This window comes from Phoca vitulina, unplaced genomic scaffold (assembly GCF_004348235.1).
Source record: "Phoca vitulina isolate PV1807 unplaced genomic scaffold, GSC_HSeal_1.0 scaffold152, whole genome shotgun sequence".
NCBI lineage: Eukaryota > Metazoa > Chordata > Mammalia > Carnivora > Phocidae > Phoca > Phoca vitulina.
The window spans coordinates 60,060-76,083 of NW_022589855.1; the positions used below are offsets into that span (position 1 = coordinate 60,060).

The 16,024-nt window shown below is 57.7% G+C and overlaps 1 protein-coding gene across 2 annotated transcripts in view; it reads left to right on the top strand.

The window, feature by feature from the left end:
- The first annotated feature begins 3,766 nt into the window (after nucleotides 1-3,766).
- LOC116628959 (HCLS1-binding protein 3-like) overlaps nucleotides 3,767-16,024 on the top strand; it is a 66,892-nt gene continuing 54,634 nt past the window's right edge. For both annotated transcript variants that reach the window (XM_032399270.1, XM_032399269.1), the window contains exons 1-4: nucleotides 3,767-3,842; nucleotides 8,243-8,408; nucleotides 11,759-11,966; nucleotides 14,019-14,238. In XM_032399270.1, coding sequence (XP_032255161.1) covers nucleotides 3,811-3,842; nucleotides 8,243-8,408; nucleotides 11,759-11,966; nucleotides 14,019-14,238 — 626 coding nt within the window. In that variant the 5' untranslated portion in view covers nucleotides 3,767-3,810. The remainder of the gene's footprint in view (nucleotides 3,843-8,242; nucleotides 8,409-11,758; nucleotides 11,967-14,018; nucleotides 14,239-16,024) is intronic.

The window sequence follows — 16,024 nt, forward strand, 5'->3', positions numbered from 1 at the left end:
CGTTCCTTTTTAATACAAAAAGATGAAGCTCTTTGTCTTCCTGCTCTTCTCCCCATCTCCTGAGACCTTCCTTTACTCAACAAAGGACACAGAGACTCACCAAAGTGTTTTTTGACACATTAGCACTTTGCTCCCAAACGGCCTCCTGGTGTACCTGGCTCAAACAGCTAGCTAGCCTCGAAAAGACCACCCAATCATCTCCTGCCATACACCCCACCTTTCCATCATACGTCCATACCTTAAGGACTGGACACGTAAGTTATTGTATATCGGTACATGGCATCCTAAGTAAAGATTTAAAATGATGGTTTGGGAGGTAATTTAACATGGAAAAATGTTTACAGGGTGACAAATGAAAAAGCAAGTTACAAAATAGTACATCCAGTAAGATTTTGTATTGTTTAAAGATATATATACATACATACATATATATATATATATAGAACAAAATGTCAAGAGAGAAGGAACAACAAAATGTTCGTGGTTGTTATGTCTGATATAGAATGAATGATGAATTTTATGTCATTTTTGCACTATACATATTTTCTGTATTTATTCTGCAATGAGGATGAATTAGATCTATACAACAGTTCTAGAAGATCCCCTGCTTGCCTCCTCTGCTTCAGGATCATGCTTCTGGTGAAGGATGCCTCACTCACTACCCCACCTTGTCATCTCCATCCTGAGGCCCACCTTGACTCTGGCCTCAGCTTCCTGGAAGAGTATTGTTCATCACACCCCAGTCCCCGTCCTGAAATACTCTTTCCTTTGTTCATTCTGTGAGTCCACTCACTTCTCCTTTGGAATAAATGTAAACTCTTGGGCGTGGCACACAAGGCCCCCCAGGGGCAGGCCCCACATGGTGTCTGCAGCCTCCTGACCTCGCCACCCCTGGGCACGCCCTCCTCCCCAGCCCCAAGGACACTGTGCTCTCTGGAGGCATGCTGGCTTTGCACTGCTGGCTAGGACACACTTTATGTCTTCTCTCCCTCCTCCTCCTCCTCAAGCACCCCCACCCCCTACTGAACAGTTTCTAGTTCCGGCCTTATGTAAGTGCTTTAATAAGAAGCCATTGCAGAAAACCCCCACTTAGAGTGGTCTCAGCACTCGTGCAAGGAGAAGTCTTGACACATCTCAAGAAAGAGTCTAGGGGCGCCCGGGTGGCTCAGTCGTTAAGAGTCTGCCTTCGGCTCAGGTCATGATCCCAGGGTCCTGGGATCGAGCCCCGCATCGGGCTCCCTGCTCCGTGGAAAGCCTGCTTCTCCCTCTCCCACTCCCCCTGCCTGTGTTCCCTCTCTCGCTGTGTCTCTCTCTGTCAAATAAATAAATAAAATCTTAAAAAAAAAAAAAGAGTCTAGGGCTTGTATGATAGTTCATGGGCCATCAGGTCCCCATCTTCAATGGATAAGTCCCAAATTCATGCCTGTGCTTCACAGCCACAAGATGGTTGCTGCCTCTCCAGCATCACATCTCCTTTCCAGGCAGAAGACAAGGAAGAAACAAAGAGTTTTCTCCTAGCAAGGTAAATCATCCTCAGGAACTTCTATATATGTGGCCAGAATTGTCACATGCGCCCTCCTAACTGCAAAGAGGGCTGGGGGTATGAGAGTTTCACCTTTCCAGCCTCTGTGGCAGTAAAAGTTGAAGAGGAAGGGTGCTGTGAATGGCTTCGGGGTCACTAATCTACAGTGCTTACCATACATTTCCTCTCATCCCAGTCATTTAGTCTCAAGCAGTGCTGTGAATTAAAGGTTTCCATTATGTGTGTTTCACCAGTAAGAAAACCCAAAGCTCAGAGACAACATTCACATTTTTCATGACCCAGGTCTGGAACCACCTCCTCCCGGAAGAGTTCCTTGTATGGCCCAACCCCAGGCGGAGTTAGTTGTTTGTCTTTCCCTGTGCATCTTGGGCCTGCATCCATGTTGACATCTCCAACTGTTCCTGAGTGATGTATGAGCCCCCCAAGGGTCTTCTGCATCCTCAAAGCCTGGCAGGGTCGCAGGCCCAGAGCTGTGGCTGGGAGCGTTTGCTGAGTAACCAGGCAGGTGGTGGTCCGGCTCCACTTGGGATGCCTAGACCCCTACAGTGCTAAAGCGTCACTTTAGAGGACAGAGAAAAATCAGCAGATCCCCAGAAGACCCACCCCACCAGAAACAAGGGAGTGTTAGTGCATGATGCGGCCCGAGCTTGGATCAGACTCCCCTGGGCTGCAGACTGCACTGCCCCTGGGGCCCAGGGACTTTCCTGGGGTACGGGGAAACTGATGCCTGCAGCATTCCTCCAGGGCAGTGCGAAGGGAAATTAGAAGATCCTCTGCAATGTGGTTTGCATTATTGCAGCTTCAGCCATGGAAGGGGCTCCCTGAGTCAGGCAGGAAGCAGAAAATATCAGATTTAGATCCCACATTCCGTGCATTGTATACAATTATCCACTGGAGCCACATAGGGGCAAGCAGGACCCACAGACACAGAAAGTGGGATTGCTCTCAGGGACCGGGTTGCTCTGTTCTGGGGAGCCAGTCGTGTTCTTGGCAGGCACCAGGAGCCCCAAGTGCCCCAGTGCTGTGCACTCAGGAACCCTGCGGCCAGGGGTGAGTTTCACTTGCCTGCAAGCCATGGGTGACAGGCAAGCTACCAGTTGCAGCAACAAGGGGGAGTCCCCTCAACCCCCCACCTGTGCTCAGGGTGTAAGTGCTTCCCTAGATCCTCCTGGACTGTCTCCTTGACCAAACTTTAGGCTCCTCTGATCCCTCTTCTCCAATCGGCCTTGACCTTGACCCCACTCTCCCCCTGCAACCTGCATGGATGGCCCAGTCTTAGCAAGAATCCGGTTGAGTCAGCTAAGAGACAATTGCCTCCCACCATCCCACCACCCCACCCCACCCCAGAGGGAATCTGATCACCCTCCACATCTGCACCTGTGATGTCTAAGCTCTGGCCTGCCTTCAGCAAGAATCCTGCTAGGTCGGTTGAGCAGGAACCTCCTCCCCTTGCTGTCTCCTCCAGACCCTTGGGCATCGATCCCCACGTGCCCTTGCTCGACCGAGCTGAGCCTGATGCCCCTGCTGTGATAGTCCAGAGCCCATTGCAGTAGTCTCAGGAAGTCTTCCGTGGGGTTTTAACAAGAGTCAGAACAATTATCTCTTTAGCAGGGGAGAGGAAAGAAGCTTTGAGAAGCTTTTGTTGAGAAGGCCCTGTTGCTCTTTTACTGGAAGGCCTCTGGAGTCGTCAGGGGCTGCTTCTTGGGACAACGCCCCACCCGCGGGTCTAATTGATCTTGTTTGCTGGGTTATAGGTTACCTCATCTGACCCTCCTCTAAGCACCCCCGGGGCCATGACCACTGGCTGCCTTGTTTCCCAACACTCTCCCCAGGGCAGCGGAGCCCAGTAATTTACCGTGTGAACCGGGACACTCTGGGCACTCTCCTAACAGTGACCCGGGCGCGGTCGCCACCAGGACAAGTGGCGCAGCCCAGGCCTTGCGGTTACCAACAAGCCTCCTGGCCGCCGCGTTGGCTCAGGACCCTGGTCCGGGCACGGGGGGTGCGGGTGGGGAGACAGGGGGCGTGGCCTAGCTAGACACGGGCCTCCGACAGCGCCGAGCCGGCGCAGGGCGGTCGGTGCGTGGTCACTGCTCAAAGTTCCAGAAAGGCCGGAAATGCACGGCGGCCGCTGGCCGAGCTCGGTGGCCACCAGGGGGCAGGCGGAGGCCGGAGCCGGGGCGGGCCGAGCGCGCGGGGCGGGGACGCGGCGACGCTGGCGCCCGCGGGTCCCGTGACCGTGCGCCCCGCCCGGAGTCGCCGCGGTCATGCAGTCCCCGGCGGTGCTCGTCACCTCCAGGTGAGCCAGACCCCCGTGCCCGGCGCCGCGTCTCGGGTGCGCGCGAACGAGCCGGATGCGCCCCCGTCGGAGGAGCAGGCGGAGGCGGCCGGCCCCGTGGGCCCGCGGCGCGGCCTCGCCAGCGCCCGGGCGGGTTGTCCGGGGTCGGCCCCTCCACCGCCCTCCAGGAGAGGTGGGCGCATTGAGTGTCCCCGTTTTACAGATGGGGAAAACTGAGGCCCTTAAAAGGGTAACGAACTCGCCCCGGACCCAGTGGAAGGCCGGGATTGGCTGGCCCCGCAGGCGGGCGGAGAGGGGGTCTCCTGTCCCCTTTGCAGACGTGCGTTCATTTCTTTTGAGCCCGAAAATACAGTTTATGGCTCCTTTCAGTGCTCACTGTGCCAGGCCCGGTGCGCGGCCCTGGGGATGGGGGTGAATCAAAAAAGGCCCGGCCCTGCAGGGGACACGGAATGAACACAAACCTGCGGGGGGGCCAGAAGCTAAGTGGGGGGGAGGCGGCAGGTTCAGGTTCCTTGGGAGCACAGTGCAGGTGCAGAACCTGGCTTCGAGGAGTGGGCGAATGAGGCCACGTCCCTCAGGAAGAGTAGGAGTTAACCAGGTGAAGGCAAGAGAAGAGGTGGCAGCTCCTCAAGGAGGTAGCTCAGGAGAAGTGCAAGTTGGAGCCCTCGGAGGCAGAAGGTGCCGGGTGGGCTCACCCTGACCCAGACCTGGGGGACCCGGTGCAAGATGGATCCTGGGAAGCATGGGATGCACATGCTTTGAGTCTTTTGTAGAGTGACTCACTTAAGGTATTTTCATAGACCCCACTCTCGTTCCCCCTACACAGGATCTTGGTCTAAGATGCCAGTTTATTGCTTAAATGAATGTATGTCTTTCCCAGCCCAACTGTTCTTTTTCCAGCTGTAATCTGAGCGCCCCTGTGACTTCAGGTCTAGAAAAATGTGATTCTGTAAGTAAACCCTGATCCCAGAACCTGCTTGGTGCCCCCTGCATGGCCCAGGGAGGTCACAGGCTGTGTCTTCATAGGCGCAAGAGGTGTACCTGGTGCTCCCTAAGTCACCTCTCCCTGAGCCTGTTTCATTCTCTGCAAAAAGGAGGTTTGAGATTGGAAGGTGTGAGTAGTGCCGGCAGCAGATACCCGTCTCAGCCACACGCAGTGGGGTGTGACTTTGGTGCGGGGTGCTTGGGAAGGGGGTGGGTGGCTTCCCTCCCTGCCCCGATCCTGCAGGGCCTGCCCACGGGCATGGGTGCTGGTGATGAAGGCCCAGGGGGCGGTGCTCACTCCTTCCTACTCGCACCTGCCCACAGGGTGGGTTCAGACGCTCGAGACCAGTCACCGGGCAGGCTCCTCGCAGTCAGGCCCCAGCGCAGCTCCCCACCGCTCATCACCGCGTGCACTCGCACCTGCGTTCGTCCAGCAGCTACTGACCTGCTCTGTGCCAAGGACTGGTGCAGATTCTAGGGCACAGCAGTGAACAGAATGAAGCCCATCTCATGGAGCTTTAGTGGGGACAGCTAGACAGGAGGTAGACAGATGATGTGTCAGGGATGATAAATGGTATGAAGGAAAATTCAACGGCAGGGAAAAAGAGATAGGAGTGAGTGCTGTTTTGTCCAGGAGTGTCGTTCTGATAGAGGGGCAGTTGGGCAGATCCTGACTCCCTGAGGGAGAGAGCCATGAGGATATCTTGAACAAGACCGTACGAGCAGAGAGGACAGCAGAGCCAATGTCCTAGGGCAGGGGTGAGGGGGGGCGGGGAGGGATGGTGCTTGGGCACCAGCAAGGAGGCCAGCATGGTTGGAGTGGAGTGGGCCTGGGGGAGTGTTGGGTGAGGCAGTGAAGAACTGTGGGTTTGGGAGCAGGGGGACAGTGCGGCGGGGTGGAGGGAGAGAGAGAAGGGGGGAAGGAAGACTTGCAGAAGCGTGCCTTGAGTAGGAGATGGCCTCAGGTAGGAGCCAACCAGTGTTCCCCGGCGGTGGGGGAGGGATTTCTCTCATTGCTGCCCTTCTTGGTGAAATAAGCAGGGCTGTCGGGAGAACAGGCATTGGGGGTTTATCGGGGGTTTGTTGAGAGAGGCGGCTTAGACTCCATGTTTTGCTGCTCAGCGGATGGTCCCAGGAGCAGCAGAATAGCATCAGCATCACGGGGGAGCTGGCTGGAAATGCAGACTCTCAGGCCCCGGCCCCGACCTGCTGAATCCAGATCTGCCTATTGACAGCTTCCTCAGGTGACTCAGATGCCCGTGAGGTTTGAGAAGCTTGGTCTAAGGCGTAGCTGACCACCCTACGCCCGTGAGCCATGTCATGCCCATAAATAAAGTTTCTGTATCGGCTGTGGCTGCTGCATCTGTTACCTGGAGGAGTTGTCAACTCCTCCAGTTGAAGATAGTGTGTCCATCGCCGCCCGACCCCCCTGACCCCCCGCCCCGGGCCCGGGGCTTCTGATTCAGTGGCCTGAATTTCCCAGGTGACACCGATGCGGCGGGGACCACGCTTGGAGAAGCCCAGGTCTAGAGCAAGGGAGGGGTGCCAGGCCCAGGCTGCAGCTTGCTGCTTGTGGCCATGAATTCCCTGTGGGACCGGGTGGCATGTCCGAGTGTTTGTCCCCGTCCCGGGCAGCTGCTGGGCCCTGGTACAAAGGAGGCAGAGAACTGGAGAGTTCGGGACGGGGCGGGGGAGCTGGGACCCGAAGCCATGGTTCCAGCCGTGGCACCCCAGGGCCTCCCAGCTGAGGAGGCGTGACAGGAACAGGAGGGACAGCGGAAGGCAGCAGGATTGTGGACTGCGGGTCCCGGTGTGGTCAGATGCGGGGTACTGAGAGGGAGAGTGTGAGCCCGGCCGTAGGCCCCCCTCCTCTGCACTTCCGCCCGCCTGTGCTTCGTGGCCATAATGATCCTGAGTCCTCCCTCCATGCTGCAAGAGGCAGCCCTGGCTCTGGGGTAGCTCTGACCTACGGAGACCCGGGCAGGTGACTCCCTTGTGTCTCTTTCCCGCTCTTTAAATGGGTCCCAGCGGTGGTGTCCCCTGTAGGGCTGCCGGAGCAGGAGGGGCTCAGCTGAGGTCCCGAGAGCTTGCAGCAGTGCCGGCCGCCGCGAGGCTCACCTTGAGTGGGCTCTGCGCTCCTGCGCTCGTCACGGGAACACGCGTGCACACCGCGCGCTAAGCCAGGAGCAGCCCGGCTCGCTCGGCGCAAGGCCAAGCATGCTCATTCGGTTACTGGGCAAAGGAAAGGAGGGCTGATACCTTAGGTGTGGTTTTCCATCTCACAGAGGTACATCTGGTGTCGCCTGGGCCTCCCCGAGTCATCAGTGCCTATGGCAGTGTGCTCTGGGTCCCAGGAAAGTGCTCGGGTAGGTGCACGCTTCACATGCGGGCGTATGGCGTTGTCCCTGGTGGGTGACAAACGGCATCCCCGTGGTGACTGTGTTGCATGCCTGGTGTGGAGGTGGGAGAAATCCGCGCGGAAGGAGTCCTGGGGGACAGAGTGTCTTTGAGGGATTGGGACCTTAGTCCAGAGAGGGAAAGGGCCTTGCCCTGATACAGTTTTAGCCCGGAAGCGCCCTCCTCCTAGGAGTACCCCTTTACTTGTGTTCTGGAAGTCCTGCCCAGCCCATAGAAGGTTTGACCTTGATGATGAGGGGTCCTGTCCACGTGTATTTGTACACGTGGGTCTGCATCACCCCCTTACAAAGGATGGGGATGCAGTTACCATATTTTTTTATCACTTCAGGGAAAACGTTTCACGACTTGTTTGCCCCCCATACGACTCAGTACGTTGGTGTAGCGTTGACAGATTCTGCGAGAGCTGTGCTGTTTTGCTGAGCACCCTTTCCAAGCCTCATGCAGCAGCCTTCTCAGTGCTTTGCAGGGCCCCGAGGCTAAGGAGGACCCTGCATCCAGGGTCCTGGGCAGGTTCCGTTGTAGCCCCGCTGCCCTCCGGTTCGCTGAAGAGATGTGTATCTACCCAGGCTCCCGGCGGCGTCTCGTTCTTGCACTACACGCAGGGAGCTAGGCGCGTTCCTTGTCAGGAATAGAGCCCCCAGATGCCATCCCTCCGAATCCTGCAGGGGCTCATGCACCGAGTGTATGGAACACTCCTCCCCGTGGGTGACTTTCCACAAGCCCGTCTCTTCTGCTCCCACTTGTTTTGCTGCTGGGGACGGCCCGGGGTCTGGGAGCAGCCCATAGGCAGGACCCACGCATGAGGCTTGGGAAGCCAGGCCTTAGGAGAGGCTGGTGTGTGGCAGGGCAGGTGGCCCGAAGCAGTGACCACTGAGGACAGCCTGCAGAGTGCCCCCCCACCCAGGCCTGCAGGATCCCCCTGAGGTCCTGTCTGCGTGTCGCTCGAGAGGCCTGCTGACTTAAACCTGAGCTTCCTTTGCCTTCTCTCCCTTTGGCAGGCGAGTGCAGAATGTCCACACGGGCCTCGACCTGACCGTGCCCCAGCACCAGGAGGTGCGGGGCAAGATGATGTCAGGCCACGTGGAGTACCAGATCCTGGTGGTTACCCGGCTGGCTGCGTTCAAGTCGGCTAAGCACAGGCCCGAGGATGTCGTCCAGTTCTTGGTGAGCTGGGGGCTCTGCCAGGATGTCCCTGGGGGGGTCCAGGGGGCAGGGGCCAGGCGCACAGACACACCTGCCACCACGGTGTGAGCAGCATCAGGGAGCGGGCGCTTCTCTAGCCAGCACTAGGGCACAGGGGCCCCCCGGCAGAGGGCACAGCCTAAGCGGAGGCTAGCCGTGGGGGTCGCGTGCGGGGAACTGCGTGCAGTGGAGCATCATCCCGAAGGAAGCGGGAGACAACGGGCAGAGTCCGGGTCATGGAGGGCGTGTAGGGAGCCTGACTTGCCTTGCAGCCGAGGAGGAGTTTTAAGTAGGGGAGTGACTCACTGGCCCATCCGGTGGGGAGTGGAGTTGGGTTGGAAGGAACCGGGCAGGGGCAGGGGGCCCAGCGACCAGGCCAGTGATGCTCCAGGGGAGGGCTGGAGGCAGGCCAGCAGTGGTTGGTGTGAGGGAGACACAGAGGGTTGTAAAATATCTCCACGGTAACGTGCATATCATCTGCTGACCGGCCATGTGCACCAGTGGAAGTAAGGAGCGGAGGGGCAGGTCTCGGGGCAGGGGGGCTGTGTAGAGTATAAAGTGTCTGTCTGACGGACACAGGAGGACGAATCCATGAGGCTAGAGCCAGGGACCTGTCAGGCCTAGGAGGCAGGTGTGGGAGGCGTCAGCTTGGAGGTGATATTGAAGGTCTGGGAGTGGATGAGGTTGCCCAGAGAATGGACGTGCAGGGTGGAGGGAAGGGCTTAGGAGGGAACCCCAGACTCAGCAGCCCAGGGACAGTCGCGGAGAGGGAGGAGCCTCTGAGGCCAAGGGAGGAGAAGGGGGCATCGTGGAGTCACAGGAGCTAAGGGAAGAGAGAGCTTTGAAATAAAGGTAAGATGAACCAGAGCCCTGTGGTCTAGACGGGATCAGTAGCTACAGGTTTGCACACGGTTCGTTCTGAATCTCCTGGCAGCCAAGACAGGAAGGGAACAGTGAGTGACCCCGCTCCGGTGCCCTAGGAGCAGAGACGTCACCTTCTCAGAGAGAAAAATGCATGGCATGGGTCTTTCTTTGAGGGAGATTTAACACATGGGAAGCATCTAAAGGACATGTCTTTCATGTGCTACTTTGACTTTGGGTGAGAATCAAGGTCTAATGTTAGGTGGTGGTTCTGGTTCTGCTTGGCCCCGAGTGGTGGGGGTTTGCAGCTCCTGACCCCCTGTGGAGCTCCACACACGCCCGTTTTCGGGGACGGGAGCAGAAGAGCATATCTGAGGTCACGTCTCCGGGCATAACGGAGAGGCAGCATTCGGGGAGCCCCGAGGAGCATCCAGGCAAGCCTGTTCGTGCTGTGCCGACAGCCAGCCTCACGTGTGACGACAGCTTGACCCCTCCATGCATCACACCAGTGCCGCTTTTTCTGACCAGTAACACCCATGCCCTGCGAAGGGTGTATGTGCATGGCCTGGGTGGCCATTCCTGCAGGTGCTTCTCAGACATTTTGAACCACCTGTGAGGGCAGAGGAGAATGCATTTACCACCACCCCCCCCCAATGAAATCTGGGGATGTAACCCAAAGCTGGAAAATCTCTGAAGTTTCATGCTTTAGCTTAAAAAAAAAAAAAAAATTTTGCATTCTATTCCTGAAAAGGATACACATGCTTTAACATAAAAATGAATTTAATTGCTAATCAGAAAGTAAAACCAGCCCCAGAAAGGGGCACTGGGTATGCCTGCCGATTAGCGGACTCCCCGTGTGCTGGTGCCGTCTGCCCTGCACGTGGACACGCCGGACACACGGGAGCTCCCATCCTCTGCACTCCCTGCCCCTCTCAGCCTCTTGCCACTGTTCAGGTAGCTACTTGAAAAGCCCTGGCTTTGGAACACTGATGAATGTGGGTCCTGGATGGGGTGACACCTCTGACTTAAAACTTCCTGGCCCCTCGCACGGTCAGTGCTCTGGAGACTCGAAGCTTCCATGACCACAGTCCCGGTGGGTCCGTGGGCTGGGCCAGTGTGGAGCTGTCAGGCCAGCAGAGGGCGCTCAACCCTCAGGGTCAGAGCTTCCCGGATGGGGCCTGGCTGGAGTCACCTGTTCTCAGGACCGCGGGGGCGGGGCTTGGAGCCTGCATCCCTTGTGTGAAGGGATCCTCTTACCTTTCCTTGAGGGCTGTTCTCAGGAAAGCTCCAGAGCCAGGCTCTTGCGTTGACAACTGCAGGCTACAGTCCCCTGTCCCAGGTGACTCCCCAGTGTGTGGGGGGGTGGGGGTGCTGGGGATCTAAATTCCACCCAGCCACCTGCCGGCATCTGAACCCCTCACAGGCTGGGGGTTCTGGGAGAGTTCTAGTTGGCCAGGGTGCATGCTCTGACACCGCCGTGCCCCGGGGTTCCCGGGTCTCGTCCATCAGCCACACCGGCATTTCCAGCATTGGCCTGGGAGTAGGAGTGGGACTATCCTTGTTTGTATGCTCCGTGCTCCCTCAGAGGAGCTGGGGAGACAGGTCTCGCATAAGGGGAGAGCACAGAGTCCAAGACAAGGGAGGATGCTAGGCGGCTGGTGGGGTGTGTGGCTGGGAGCTGAGAGCCCACCTTGGGTTACATCCGCAGCGATGCCTCGACCCTGCCACGCTTCAGGCTGTTCACGCCACGTGAGGCCCGGGCGGCGTGGGGCAGAGACCATGTTGGGGTGGCCTCACACGGAGCGGACTCAGCCGGAGACGGGGTGCTGTCTCAGGGTGACTCAGATGGCCTGGGACGCCCTTCCTGCTTGCTTCCCTGAGGTCCCAGGGTGCGGGGAGCGGGGTGGGGGGGAGTCCTGGCTGACAGTAGCACTGAAAACAACCTTGCCATATGTGGTTCTTCTCCACGTGAGCACTGTAAGGACCGTCCCCACCAGAAGGCTGATGCTCCTGCAGGGGAGAATGATCCAGAGAGCCGTGCTGAGAAGAGGTGATTCCTGTTGTTGTAGGAAGATGACCTAACAGCTGGCCAGACCATGAGGTCCCCCCACTAATGTGCTGCAGGCCCGGAATGGAAGCAGGCATGGTCACCTGTGGGCCAGGCCGGGGTCCCTGTGTCACAGGTCTCTACCTGGACCTGTGACCGGGCATGGAATGCACCATGATTATATCTCCCCTTTGGCTACTAAGACTTTCATAATTTAGCCTAGCACGGATTAGGGGGTGTTGGGAATGGAACCCCAGGCAGGGGGATGGGTGGAGGGTCAGAGGGAGTGAGGCACGCCCAAGGCACCTGTCTGTCCTGGGGCAGCTGTCCTGGGGACCGTCTCTCCAAACAGGCCGGCCTCCACGCTGTCTGGGCGGGGTGAGGGGGAGAATATTCGGGAAGCCTCATGCTCCTCTCATTCCAGGTCTCCAAAAAGTACAGTGAGATCGAGGAGTTCTACCAGAAACTGAGCAGTCGTTACCCCACGTCCAGCCTTCCCCCGCTCCCCAAGAAGGTCCTGTTCGTTGGGGAGTCCGACATCCGGGAAAGAAGAGCCGTGTTCAATGAGATTCTGCGCTGTGTCTCAAAGGACGCCGAGTTGGCAGGAAGCCCAGAGCTGCTAGAATTCTTAGGTACCTGAGGCTCTGTCCCTAACCTCTGAGGTCTCTGTTGGCCCAGAACCAGGCCTCACTCCCCTGGCTGGGCCGGAGCGGGCCCACCGCTGCCGGCAGGAGGACGCTGCCTGCCTGGGTGCCGGACGGGGCTCACACGGGGCCTTCTCTGTGGTCTGACCCCACCCGTGCCCCTCCTGGCCACCCCCAGAGCGCCCCAACCCATACGCACCCACCCCCCACGTTGCCTCCTGCCAGCCAGGCCTGCGGACCAGGCCCCCAGGGACACCCCCCTCGGCTTGCGCCCGCCAGCAACATTAATGGCTCTGGCAGCAGATGGAGGCTCAGCCCGCACTGGTCCAGTACTGGGGACCTCAAACCCTGCAGGTCGTGTCCACAGCCACCTCCTCCCCCTTTCCGGTTTCCTCAGCTGTCAGACGGGAGGATGCCTGGCTGCCAGGTGGCGTGAGCATTCCGCGAGCCCCTGCGTGTGAAGCACGTTCGATGGAGCCTGCCCTCTAGAAGGACGGCTGACATGCACCCCCTGCTCCGCACACCCCAGTGTCCAGGCCTGCACAGAGGCCCCAAGGCAGATGAAGTGCTTATGTGCCCCTGGGCGGGGAGGGGTCTCCTCGGGAGGTGCTGGGCTCTCCCCACTGACTTTCTCCCTTCTTTGGACCACCCTGTTTAACTTTTCTTCCCAATGACTGCCGTCTCTAAGCGTCACAAGACAGATAGGAGTTTTTCAGAAGACAACAGCAAATAAGCCAAAAAATTTTTTAAAGGGGTGAGGAAGAAAAAAAGCAAAGCCAGTGAATGCACAGAGGCTGGGGCAGAGCCCCGGCTACTTGTCTCCTTTTCCAGCCCCTCCCCTGCACCCGTGGGCCCCGAGTTGTTTGCTACGAGATCACAACCTGCTTGTCCCCCAGTGGGCTGTGTTGCCTGTGACATGGGGGCTCCCGCTGATCCATAACTGGAAGAAACTCCAGATCTCCTGGTCCCTCTGTTACAGAGAAGCAAGATACAGTGGTTTGACTCTCTTAGGCTTTCTGTGCCTCCGTTTCCTTATCTGTAAAGTAGAGGCATGAACAGCATCTCTCACGTGGATTTTTACAGTAGTTCAATGAGTCCATACCTGTGAAATGCTTTTTACACAATGCCTATTACACGGAATTGAAATTTTGAGTGGTATTTTCACATTTGTTCTAATAACAAAGCATAATATAAGGCAACGTATGATTACTGCCTAGGTTTATGTAACACAGTAACACATATTACTTTGACGTATGTGTTAATATCTTGTTCCCAGGCATACTGTAGGTTCCTTATCTAAGGGTGGTATTTTTTTTTTTTTTAATAGGAACTGCTTTCAAAGATCTTCTACCCAGTAACTATCTGGATAGAGGTGAACAAGTAGTCTAAACCCACATTTCTCAATCCATCTGTGGGGAAGGACTAGATTTGTATTCCCAATCTGTCACGGACAGATACTTTCACAAATACAAAATCACATGTCTAGATGTGACAATGCCAAGCTGCTATGGATGTTTCCAGATGCTTGCTCTCCCTTTCTGTGCTTACCGCATCGTGGATATCCATCTGGGGACCATGCTTTGAGAAGTGCTGATGTAAGCCACTTTGTAATGGAGCCATTACAGTTCGTTCTGGAATCTTCCATGAGCTCACTGTGCACCCACTGGGTTCATAGTCTAAGCGCCCAGACCCTTGGAGCCAGCCTTCATCCGTGGCTGGATTGCCAGAGCTCCCTGATATGCCCCACAGATGTAAGCTGGCCGGCTTTTTTGCCCTTAGCCAGTGGACATAGGCTCGGCTATTGCCCTGCTACCAACTGGTTCCAAGGCTCGCACCTATAACCACTCTGCTCCAGGCCTCGCTACAGGCTCGGGGCTTGGAGCCCCGGCTGCCCCCTGTGCACCCAGACCCGGCACCCTGTCCCAGGACGCTGTGGGAGGCCCCCAGCTCAGGGCCCAGCACAGGAGCTTGGGTGCAGGGCAGCGCTGCCTCATCCCCTGGTTGTGGATGTCAGGGGCCCTCCTCCATCTCCTTCGACAGGCACCAGATCCCCAGGGGCTGCGGACCTCACCAGCAGAGATGTCTCTGTCCTGGATGCACACAGCCAGGCCCAGGATGATGGGGAGGCTTTCGACTTCTTCGAGCAACAGGACCGAGCGGAGGCTGAGGGTCTGCCCATCTCAGGCCGGAAGGGCGAGGATGCAAGAAACTCCTCCGAGGAGGAAGAGGAGGAGGCATTGGACCCTCTGGGCATCATGCGGTAGGTCTCCACGTCCTGGATAGGGCCTCCTTCTGGCCTGCTCCAGGCTCTCTGGTGAGGGCTCCTCTCTCCCTCCGTCCCTCCCTCCGTCCCAGGCGTCTGAGAAAACCTGTCTCCCTGGGTCATCACTCCCTGTGGCCTGGTGTGCTAGGGCAGGGCTCAGATGTTACCTTCTCCTCCCTGGCCACAGGGCAGCCCCTGGTCCTCAGTTGTGTACGGACTCCCGGCAGGGCTGCCCACCCCCGAAGCTCAGCAGCCCAGGAGCCCTGGGCTCTCCACACAGCTCATCACTGATGGCCTGGGGCTTGTGGCCCGTGATCGAAGCCCCCTGGGCCCCGTGTCACTGTTCTTAAAGCAGGGCTGTTGACCTGGGCCCTGCCTTCCGACAAGGCAGTTGTAAGGCCCACGAATCACATGAGTGGAAGGGACTGATAACCTGGAAGGTGCCCGCTGTGTGTGATGAAGAAGGTAGAGTGAGCCGCAGGCCCCCTGGCCGCTCAGCTGAGTTCCCTTTACCTGCACATACATGCACACAGGTGTGTGCACACAGGTACACTGGGGAAGTAGAGGTAAGCCAGGTATGGTCTCAGCGGTCCCTCGGTGTCCTGGTGCTGTCATCTGCCGCCTTCCCCTTTCCTGATCCCCTGACTGCCTTCCCTAGTCAGTGCGCTGCTCCCAAGCTCCCACTGGACGACCACCCTGTGCTGGGGCAGCATGAGACCAGAGAGACATCTGCTCCCAAGGCCTGTCCAGTGGGCACAAGCTGAGGTGTTGGGGTGGGACCTCCCAGACAAACAGACTCAGCCACCCCATGGCCCTTACCACTTCTGGGCCCAAACGTGCAAGAACAAGGCGGGAACCAGTGTTTCTGAGCACCTCCTACACGCTGAGCTTGGTACTCTGCACTTCATGTACTCGGTCTCCTTGACACCCTGCCTGCAAGGAGATGCTATTATCCCATTCTACAGATTAAAGAAACTGAAGCCTGCAGAGGCCGAGTGCCCTGCCTGAGGTCAGGCAGCTGGTAAATAATGGTCCTGGGATTCCAGTCTAGCTCAGGGTCCTGGACACTGCTTGGCCTTGATCCTGGCTCTGCCATTTACCAGCAGTATGCCCTGGCAATTTACCCCTTGTCTTCAGTTTTCTGCAGTGAATAGGGTCATGGTAGCATCGCTCTGTAGGGCTCTTGTGGAGACTGAGTTACCATGAATGCTAGCGCCCACTCTTCTCATGGCCGCAGCTTGCTGCCCCACCCCCTCTGCCGAATCAGATCACAGACCTGGGGTGACAGTCCCTCTGCCCTGATGAGAGATCGAAGTGCAGTCAACAGACGAGAGAGGCCCGTCTCGCAGGTCCTGTTCCAGAAATCAGGGAGGGGCAAGTTCAGTGTAAAGGACATGAAAATCACAGTCCCGAAGCTCTGCCCACCATCCACCAGCTTTCCTATCCTGGGGGAGTCGGGGGGCATGTGAGGCTGGGGACACGCAGGAGGAGGTGTGGTTGCAGGGCTGCCCTATGACCAGCCTAGAGAGGACAAGGATGCACACTCAGGGAAGATCCGGCGCTGCAGGACACCCGGGCCCAGAGCCGGAGGTCGTGCAGCACCCTGATGCCCCGAGTCAGGTCCCCCCGCCCTCCACAGCCGCCCTGACCTGGACGGGGGGTCAGCAGCCCTGGGGGTGAGGCAGCGAGGTTGTGTGGGGAGACCTCTGTGGTAGCCTCTTCTTATCGGCCTGACACGGCCTGCAGGCCCTTCTTGGGCTTTATTTTGGTTGGGAGGAGGCTG